General features: G+C 46.4%; 1 protein-coding gene across 5 annotated transcripts; it reads right to left on the bottom strand.

Annotated features, from left to right (window-relative positions):
• Positions 1-2453: 2453 nt before the first annotated feature.
• LOC141059638 (uncharacterized) lies at positions 2454-9038 on the bottom strand. 5 transcript variants are annotated; one of them, XM_073555720.1, is made up of 6 exons: positions 8067-9038; positions 4814-5291; positions 4660-4741; positions 4007-4581; positions 3756-3918; positions 2454-3635 (listed from the first exon to the last, which is right to left on the bottom strand). In XM_073555720.1, exons 4-6 carry the CDS (start codon positions 4119-4121, stop codon positions 2651-2653), a joined length of 1263 nt encoding a protein of 420 aa, XP_073411821.1. In that variant the 5' UTR covers positions 4122-4581; positions 4660-4741; positions 4814-5291; positions 8067-9038; the 3' UTR covers positions 2454-2650. The 5 variants fall into 5 exon arrangements, with proteins under 5 accessions (XP_073411821.1, XP_073411820.1, XP_073411818.1 ...); XM_073555719.1 differs by having other exon boundaries at positions 4660-5291; XM_073555717.1 differs by having other exon boundaries at positions 4007-4741.
• Positions 9039-10667: the final 1629 nt, after the last annotated feature.

The raw sequence follows: 10667 nt of genomic DNA, 5'->3' as shown, positions 1-10667 counted from the left end.
ATTCAGTTGATTTCTGCAATTAATGAGGCCCAAACCGCTACTCGCACAGACTCCGTTGAGGTATCGTTTCGCAGCCAGCATGCACGAGAGATGTGCTAAGTAATTTTCGTGTCAATCGGATTTGTAGTTTTTGCGCAATTTGCATTTGAAAAAACATTTTCTCCAATGCTTTTCAATGGGAAAATGTTGCCACAGTCAAAACATGCCCTGAGGCGATTTAAATGGCAGTTGAGCTCATTGATAAGCGCAGGCACACCCAGTTACTATGCAAACGCCTACGAACGTCACATGACCTCTAAGGCCTCTTTCACACTTCAGTTTTTTGCCATCAGTCACAATCCGCCAAAAATTTGAAAATGGCGGATCCGCAAAAATGGGAACAAAACGGATGCAAACTGATGGAACGGATCCGTTTTGTTGAGGATCCGCCATACCGATTTTACTGCGGATCCTCAACAAAACGGATCCGTACCATCAGTTTGCATCCGTTTTTGTCATCCGTTGGATCCGTTTTTTGCGGATCCGTTTTTCCACTCCTCCAAAATGGGATGCTCCCAAATATGATTCGCTCTTGGAAAATGCTCTCAAATGTGATTGGATGCTGGAAACTAGGGAGAAATATATCTAGGGTGTTGTGATACAATTTCTTTGAAAGGTTTTAGAGCTAGTGGCAGCGATGGAAGGAGTTAGTGCGAGTCTGGAAGGAGTTATTGCGAGTATTGACAGCTTCTGTGTGGAATTGGATCTTCACTTGAATCGGTTGGCAATTATTGCTATCGAGAGGGAGAAAAGAAGACTGCGAATCCTGCGTATGAGGAGACGGCGCCAGTGGATTCATCCCATTAATGCGCAGAGGTTCACCCGTGGCGTTTTTTCCACACTGTACCTGGAATTGAGGGAGAATCCGGACAAGTTCTTCAACTACGTGCGCATGCGGATGGAATTCTTTGAGATATTGGTGGATCGTGTTGGAGAACAAATCCGGAGAAGGGACACACAAATGCGGTTTTCTATATCACCGGCGGAGCGTTTGATGGTGACCCTTCGGTAAGTTATCTACCTTTTAAAATGTTTCAGATTCTGCAGGCTTTTATTGTTATGTTATGGCTTGTAGTTTGTATTAATTTTACTTTTTTTCCCTTTTTTTAAGATTCCTGGCAACTGGAGAATCCTTCACCTCCCTCCATTTCCAGTTCCGGATTGGGATTTCCACTATTGCTGGAATTGTACAACAGACCTGCCGGGCATTATGGGATTCTCTACAGGAGGAATACATCCCAGAGCCAACACAGGAGAGGTGGCTGGAGATTGCAGAGAAGTTTCAAGATATCTGCCAGTTTCCAAACTGCATCGGTGCCGTGGATGGCAAGCATATCAGGATTGTGAAACCCATGGGATCTGGTTCACAGTTTTACAACTATAAAAAATACTTTTCCATTGTGCTAATGGCCATTTCGGATGCAAACTGCAAATTCATTGCCGTGGACATTGGTGCATACGGTCGTTCTAACGACTCACAGGTATTCAAGAGTTCCACCATGGGCCGTCGCTTGTATGGAGACAATTTTAACTTCCCACCTCCAAGACCACTCCCTGGAACAACAGGCCCACCAATGCCTTTTGTGTGCGTTGGCGACGATGCTTTTCAACTTTCAAAACACCTACTGAAGCCATATGGTAGTCGTGGATTAACACACCAGAAAAGAATCTATAACTATCGGTTAACCAGAGCGCGCAGAGTGGTGGAGTGCGCGTTTGGAATTTTAACTGCAAAATGGAGAGTCCTGTTAACGGCAATGAAAATGAAAACAGAGACTGTGGATGAGGTGGTAAAGGCCTGTGTAATCCTGCACAATTTCGTCCTTTCAAAGGAACCAGTTTCCATCGATGACAATGTGTATGAAACCACCTTGTGGGATTATGAGCAGCAAACTTTTCGGAGTACTGGTTCAGTGGCAAGAATTAGGGATACCTTTGCAGATTATTTTGTTACACCAGAGGGACAAGTGGACTGGCAATATCACATGATATAATTTTCTTCTTACCAATTGTGAGTAATTTTTTTTTTTTTTTTTTTTATCTGAAATTTTACCAAGTGTTTGCTTTGCACAAGCATTGTGTTTTACCATGTGATTTGGTTAATTTTACACTTTGCAGTGTTAACAATTGTTGGGTACCAAGCGTAAAGTTATCCAAGTGTTGTGTACCAAGCGTAAAGTTACCAAGCGTAAAGTTACCAAGTGTTGTGTACCAAGCGTTTTACACTTTGAAATGTTCACAAGTGTTGGTTATCAAATGTTGTGCTACCAAGTGTTTTTTTGTACCTTGTACACCACCGGTGTACTGTGAAATATTACCCAGGGTTGTGTGTTGTGTTAACAAGTGTTGTGTTTACCTTTTACACCACTGGTGTAATTTGAATAAAGAAGCAAAAAATAAACATCACAATAAAGTTTTTTGAAAAAAAACAGTTTATTTCTGACAATTTGTATTAACTGTATTTTTTTTTTTTAATTTTTTTTCTTAACTTTTTTTGTAACTTTTTTTGGTATTACCTTTTTGTTAACTTTTTTTTGGTATAATATTACTTTTTAATTTTTTTTGGTATATTACTTTTTTAATTTTTTTTTGGTATATTACAACAGAAAAATTACAAACTATGATACTGTTGGGTGGAGATAGTATTGGAGGGGGGGTTGACCACATCGAGGGGGGTAGGGGACTGGGGAGGGAGTTGGTGAGGACCAGAAGTGGAAGGGGGGTTTAACACATGTGGTTGGGACGGGAGTGGATGGACAGACGAGGTTTGTGGGTACATTGAAGGTGTATGTGGGGGTGGGTATGGCGAGGGCATTGGGGTATAATGCAATGGGGAAGGTAGGTACTGGGAAGAATGGAATGGGGAACTAGAGAAAGGAGAGGGAGTGGTAGGAGGAGGGACGGCTGTGTGATTGATGGTGGTGGAAGGATGGACGGGGGGAGGATGGACTGTGGAAGGATAGACAGGGGGAGGATGGACTGTGGAAGGATAGACAGGGGGAGGATGGACTGTGGAAGGATAGACAGGGGGAGGAAGAGATGCTTCAGCAAGCACTTCCACTAGAGCATTCTGACAGGCTTGCATCACACGCATCTGCTGGTGAGTACTTAAACCTTCCATTTGCCGGACAACAGAATGAAAAAAGGTATGTCTCGGTGTCTGGTTTGATTCTAAACTCATCTGTTCCATGTATCTTCTGAGTTCCATGATACTTTGATTGATCATGGTCAACCCAGAAGATAACCGTTGTCCATAAGTGTGGAAACCGTGTTGAACAGTTGAGTTTAGACTCAAACAGTCAGACAAGGTCATCCTTTCCTGACTCCTCAGACGCTGCCGGCCAGAACCAAAAGTTGGTCGAGATGTTGCGGCAGTGTCTGAGGGGTGGGGAACAGGGAACAAGTCGTCACCAGCAGCTTCATGTGATGAAGTCTGCCCTGCTGCTCCAGTGCTGGTGGAGGGGATAGAGGGATCAGACAAGAGGGTAGGTACAGAGGGGTCGGATACCTCGATGTGGTCACCGGGGGCGGTCTCACTAGGGATCACTCCAGAGGGACGCAACTGTGATGCAGACTCCCGAGTGCTGCAGATGGTGCTAAAAAAAAAAAAAAGAAGAAAAAAATGTATATTAAAAATATTGATATTTAATTTAAGTCTGCTGAAAAAAAAATTGGTTAAACATTTCTACTACAGGAATTGTTTGGGGAATATTTACCTTCTGCACGCCATTGTAGATCGCAGGAACGCCAGGGCTTGGTAGTTTTTGTACTGGGGTCCCCGGCGTCCTCCCGACGATCCACTCGGGGTCTGAATCTCTTTGTTGTAGTCCCTCTTGAAGCGATCCCGGAGCGACCGCCACCGTGTGATAACCCTGTCACCTGTGAAGCAAAAAAAAAAAAAAAAAAGGTTTAGTATTCAACACTTCACATGCTGGAAATATAAAGTTACTGAAGTTGTAATACTTACGCACAAAATCCCTGGCCCTCGCATTGAGTTCCTCCCAGTTGTCAATAACTGAAGAACAGACTTCATCCCAGAGCCGTCGTGTGGTTGGTTGGTCGGCATGAAGACGGTTTGCCATGTTCCACAGCGGCTCCCGGATTTCCACCTCATGGATGAGGTCATCACTATCAATAATGACACCCTCCTCCTGATGTCTGCGGGGAGCACGCTGTGAAACCTGTGAAGATAAAAAACAAAACAAAAAGCAAAAAATTACATTATATTCAAACACATGATGTTCATTTAAACAATTATCAAAATAGGGTTACTTACCGTTTGCCGACCACCAGAGGCATCACCTTGACGACCCTGGGATGTCCTGGGAGTCACTCTAGTGCGGGCACCGGATTCTGAAGACTGTGGGAAAAAAAAAAAAAAATGTTTGGATGGATGCAATTATGGTGTGCACTGTGATGAATGTTTGTGTTGGGTGTAGCATTATGTATCTGTGTATGTGCTAAACTTACAATCTGCGCACCCCCTCCGTGTGTCTCTCCACCCTGCACGTCTCCTCCTGGAAGCTCCTCTGAATCAGCTTCCTGTTAAAACATAATAGGATAGTGTTTTTAACCACAAAAAAATTATTTTAAATAAAAAATAAACAAAATTTTTTTTACCTCAGCTCGCTGATGATGTGAGGGGGAGCTTTCAGGAGAAGACATTACGGCTTGGGGCAGCTGTGTTGCTTCCTGAACTGATCTGCAAGTATAAACACACTTGTTAAGCTACTATACAAAGTATCATAATAAGCTTTCAGGCTTTTATACTTACAGGGAAAATGTTTGGCTGGCAGTATCTGCTTCGGCCTGGCTGGCAGTCTCTGTTGCGGTCTGGCTGGGCCTCTCTGCTGCAGCCTGGCTGGCAGTCTCTGTTGCGGTCTGGCTGGGCCTCTCTGCTGCAGCCTGGCTGGCAGTCTCTGTTGCGGTCTGGCTGGGCCTCTCTGCTGCAGCCTGGCTGGCTCTCTCTGCTGCTACCCTGCTGGTAGTGCTTGAAGTGATCTGCAAGTATAAAGAGACTTGTTAAGCTACTATACAAAGGATCATAATAAGCTTTCAGGTCTTTATACTTACAGGGAAACTAATGGTTGCCTGTACGCCGCGGTGTGGCTGTTCCTCTCTGCTGCGGTCAGGGTTGTTTCTGCTGCGGTCTGACCGGTCATGTCTGCTGCGTTGATCCCTGCTGCGGTCTGAATCTCTGCTACGGTTGGGCTGGCCGTGTCTGCCGGTATGGTGGCGCTTCATTGTGTGAACTGAAAGAAAATGATATGAAAGTTTTAAAAAAAAAACAAAAAAAAAAAAAAAAACCACATTTTGTATGTGTAATTCCCTGAAACTAATTATACGCAATTTTAAGTGTTTGCATGTCTACATTCCCTTATCTCAGAGTGTAACCAGTGATTGAAGGTGTCTAATATTTTGTGTAAACCTACTTTCTTTGTGTTTTGTAACTGAGTGTAACCAGTAATTGAAGGTGTGTAATTGCTGTGTATACCAGTTTGCATTCCCTGAAACTCTCACCGAGAGTGTAACCAGTGATTAAAGGTCTCACCGTGTAACCAGTGATTGAAGGCGTGTAGTGTGTAATTGGTGTGTATACCAGTGTTTGCATTCCCTGAAACTCTCAACAGAGTATGTAACCAGTGATTGAAGGTGTTTAATTTCTGTGTATACCCACTGTGTTTGCATGGTTTTGAATTCCCTGAAACTCAGTTGTGTATACCCATTTTTTCATGGTATGTTGCAATCTCACTTTTAACCACACTTGTATACCAGAACACTTCAATTACCTTTATGGTAACTTAATTTTACCTTTTTTAAAATGATACAAAGTAGATTTTTTCAAAACAATTTATTTTTTTTTTTTTTTTTATTATTTTTTTTTTTTCCAAAAAATAGGAGCTACTCTGCTCTTTATTTTAAATACCACAATACATGAAAAATAAAAAAACGCAAACACGCATAACACACAGCCAGGCTACACACTCCAGGTGTCTTGCAGGTGGAAGATTTGCAGCGGAGTTTGAAATTCTATCAGTCAGGCTGGTGTTTGATGTCTGGTTCGGTTTCTTCAGTGTGGCTGTTGCCAGATGTCTGGGCACAAACCACATACAATACCATTTAGGCCGGTTTCACATTTGCACTTTATAGCGCAGCGATGGCCTGCACACGTCCGCCACAAATCCCCACCTACTACTGCACATGAATGCTTGCGATCTGCGCACCCTATCTTTATCATAGGGTGCACAGATGGTGCGCTGGCAGGATTTTACAGTGTGCTGCGCACTTTTGAAGGTGTGCCGTGCGCGCCAAAATGCAACATGCTGCGTTTGGCGCGCAAGGGCACACCTTCAAAAGTGCGCAGCACATGGTAAAATCCTGCCAGCGCACCATCTACGCACCCTATGATAAAGATAGGGTGCGCAGATCGCAAGCATTCATGTGCGCTAGTAGGCGGGGATTAGTGGCGGACGTGTGCAGGAAATAGCTGCGCTATAAAGTGCAAATGTGAAACCGGCCTAAATGGTATTGTATGTGGTGTTATTGGGCACAGACATCTACATTAAAACACCAGCCTGACTGATACAGTCAGGTTGGTGTTTGATGTAGATGTCTGTGCCCAATAACACCACATACAATACCATTTAGGCCGGTTTCACATTTGCACTTTATAGCGCAGCTATTTCCTGCACACGTCCGCCACTAATCCCCGCCTACTAGCGCACATGAATGCTTGCAATCTGCGCACCCCATACTAAAGATAGGGTGTGCAGATCGCAAGCGTCCATGTGTGCTAGTAGGCAGTGATGACCAGATGGGACGGGGATTAGTGGTGGACGTGTGCAGGTTATCCCTGCGCTATAAAGTGCAAATATGAAACCAGCCTTTACACCACACAATCACAGCAAGAAATACAATATTAAAGTTGTATGAAAATAACATGCAGTACACATGCAACAGAAAAAAAAAAAAAAAATGCAACACACACACACACACACACACACACACACACACACACACACACACACACACTCCAGGGGTCTTGCAGGTGGTAGACTTGCAGCTGTGCAGACAGGTTTTATAGCTCTAGTTGAATCTTCTGTCAGGCAGGCTGGAGTCTGATATCTTGCTTGGAGTATTCAATGTTGCTGGTGCCGGATTGTCTGGGCCCAATTACACCACATACAATACACCACTCAATCGCAGCAATCACAGCATAAAAAATACAATATAATTACAGTTGTATGAAAATAAAAAGCAGTACACATGCAACAGAAAAAAAAAAAAAAAAAATGGAACGAAAAAAAAAAAAAAAAATGCACACACAGGCCACACACATACACACACACACGCCACAGGGGTCTTGCAGGTGGTAGACAGGTTTTATAGCTCTAGTTGAATCTTCTGTCAGGCAGGCTGGAGTCGGATATCTTGCTTGGAGTATTCAGTGTTGCTGGTGCCGGATTGTCTGGGCCCAATTACACCACATACAATACACCACTCAATCGCAGCAATCACAGCATAAAAAATACAATATAATTACAGTTGTATGAAAATAAAAAGCAGTACACATGCAACAGAAAAAAAAAAAAAAAAATGGAACGAAAAAAAAAAAAAAAAAAATGCACACACAGGCCACACACATACACACACACGCTCCAGGGGTCTTGCAGGTGGTAGACTTGCAGATGGGCAGACAGGTTTTATAGCTCTAGTTGAATCTTCTGTCAGGCAGGCTGGAGTCGGATATCTTGCTAGGAGTATTCAGTGTTGCTGGTGCCGGATTGTCTGGGCCCAATTACACCACATACCATACACCACTCAATCGCAGCAATCACAGCATAAAAAATACAATATAATTACAGTTGTATGAAAATAAAATGCAGTACACAAGCAACAGAAAAAAAAAAATATAAAAAAAAAAAAATAGACATGCAACACTCACAGACCACACACACACACACACACACACACACACACGCTACACACTTGCAGGCCATACACAGAAATGTCATAGGTATACTCACACTAAAGCTGGTACTGGCAGGCCTCTTGATAGCTGTGGCTGCAGGCTTGGTGGGTGTCTGGCAGGCTGGGTGGTCTGGCAGGCTTGGTGGCTGTCTTGCAGGCTTGGTGGCTGTCTTGCAGGCTTGGTGGCTGTCTTGCAGGCTTGGTGGTGGTCTGGCTGGCTTGCTGTCTGGCTGCTACTGCATGTCTGGGCCCAATTAGCCCATCTTATATAGTTTTGGGACTGTCTGGAAAAGTATCTTTTTTTCTGGGCATGCGCAGTGCGATTTTGCGGATCCTGCCGGCGGATTCCGCAAAATGGCGGATCTCGGCGGATCCGCCGCCCATAGGGCCCCATTCTACCGCATGGCTGATGACGGCGGATCCGCCGTCATCCGCCATTTTGACGGCGAAAAAAAACGTTACATTCTCCGTCCCCCTCAGACAGAATCCGCAAAGAATTTTGCGGATCCGCCGAATATCGGACGCAACGGACGACCATCCGTCAAAATCCGCCACTAATGTATCCCAATGGGGAAATTGGCGGATCCGCAACAAGAAAAAGCGGATCCGCCAATTTCAAATTTTGGCGGATTGTGACTGATGGCAAAAAACTGAAGTGTGAAAGAGGCCTAAAGGACAGAGTTTCTGCCACATAATATCAGCTCTTAAAGCGAAACCCACAGCACAAATGAAAATCTAGCTTCATCACATGACGCATGCCCCTGAGAGAGAATATGAGCCAAAGTGGATTTAAAAGCCCAGTGCGCCAAACTTGCACTTAAACGGCCGACGCGCCTACGTGATTCTTAAAGGGCCGACGCACCAAAATGAGTCTTAAAGGGACGGCGCACCTATTCGAAAGCTGAGTGACCCCAAGCTCCAAATCGGAGGCTGATCGACCATGGCCTACAAATCGGTGGCTGAGCGACCCTGGCCTCCAAATCGGACCCAGAGTGGCCCCGCCCACCAAATCGGACCCAGAGTGGCCCCACCCACCAAATCGGACCCTGAGGGGCCCCGGCCACAAAATCGGACACTGAGGGGCCCCGGCCACAAAATCGGACCCTGAGGTGCCCCGGCCACAAAATCGGACCCTGAGGGGCCCCGCCACAAAATCGGACCCTGAGGGGCCCCGGCCACAAAATCGGACCCTGAGGGGCCCCTGCCACAAAATCGGACCCTGAGGGGCCCCCACAAAATTGGAACCTGAGGGGCCCCGGCCATAAAATCGGACCCTGAGGGGCCCCGGCCACAAAATCGGACCCTGAGGGGCCCCGGCCACAAAATCAGACCCTGAGGGGCCCCGGCCACAAAATCGGACCCTGAGGGGCCCCGGCCACAAAATCGGACCCTGAGGGGCCCCCACACAAAATTGGAACCTGAGGGGCCCCGGCCATAAAATCGGACCCTGAGGGGCCCCACCCACAAAATCGGACCCTGAGGGGCCCCGGTCACAAAATCGGACCCTGAGGGGCCCCACCCACAAAATCAGACCCTGAGGGGCCCCACCCACAAAATCGGACCCTGAGGGATCCCGGCCAGCCATTCAAGCCCTGAGGAGCCCAGGCCACCGAATCGGATCCTGAGGGCCCCACCCACCAAATCAGACCCTGAGGCCAAAGTGGCCCCTGAGCGGCACCCACAGTTAAAATGGATCCTGAGTTGAAAGTCTTGCAGGGGCAGCAGGCAAGTCTCTCTTAAAGGGGCAGCCCGAGCACCATTTCAAAGCACTATCTGTACTTCCTTCAGGAAATACACATCTAGTTTTTCTTATTATTATTATTAAGTTGATTTCCGCAATTAATACAGCCCGAACCGCTACACGCACAGAATCCGTTGAGGTGTCGTTTCGAAGCCAGCGTCCATGAGAGGTGTGCTAAGTATTTTTAGTGTCGATCGGATTTGTAGTTTTTGCGCAATTTGCGTTAGAAAATTTTTTTTCCCCGTCATTGGAATGAATTGTCTCAATGCATTTGAATGGGGAAATGGCAAAACGTGCCCTGAGGCGATTGAAATGGCAGTTGAGCTCATTGATATGCGCAGGCAGAACCAGTTACTATGCCAACGCCTACGATCGTCACATGACATCTCCAGAACAGAGCTTCTGCCACATAATATCAGCTCTTAAAGCGAAACCCACAGCACAAATGCAAATCTAGCTTCATCACATGACACATGCCCCTGAGAGAGAATGTGCGCCAAAGTGTATTTAGAAGCCCAGTGAGCCAAACTGGCTCTTAAAGGGCCGAAGCGCCAAAGTTATTCTTAAAGGGCCGCCGCACAGAAATGAATCTTAAAGGGCCGACGTGCCAAATCGAAAGCTGAGTGACCCCAGGCTCCAAATCGGAGGCTGAGCCACCCCGGCCTTAAAATCGGACCCTGAGGGGCCCCACCCACCAAATCGGACCCTGAGGGGCCCCGGCCACAAAATCGGACCCTGAGGGGCCCCGGCCACCAAATCGGACCCTGAGGGGCCCCACCCACCAAATCGGACCCTGAGGGGCCCCGGCCACAAAATCGGGCCCTGAGGGGCCCCGGCCACCAAATCGGACCCTGAGGGGCCCCACCCACCAAATCGGACCCTGAGGGGCCCCGGCCACAAAATCGGACCCTGAGGG

Source organism: Dendrobates tinctorius, unplaced genomic scaffold (genome assembly GCF_039654945.1).
Source record: "Dendrobates tinctorius isolate UK_male_01 unplaced genomic scaffold, ASM3965494v1 ptg000229l, whole genome shotgun sequence".
In the NCBI taxonomy this organism is placed as follows: Eukaryota; Metazoa; Chordata; class Amphibia; order Anura; family Dendrobatidae; genus Dendrobates; species Dendrobates tinctorius.
Note: the sequence above shows the minus strand (reverse complement) of the source record. Positions and strands in the feature narration are given on the sequence as shown.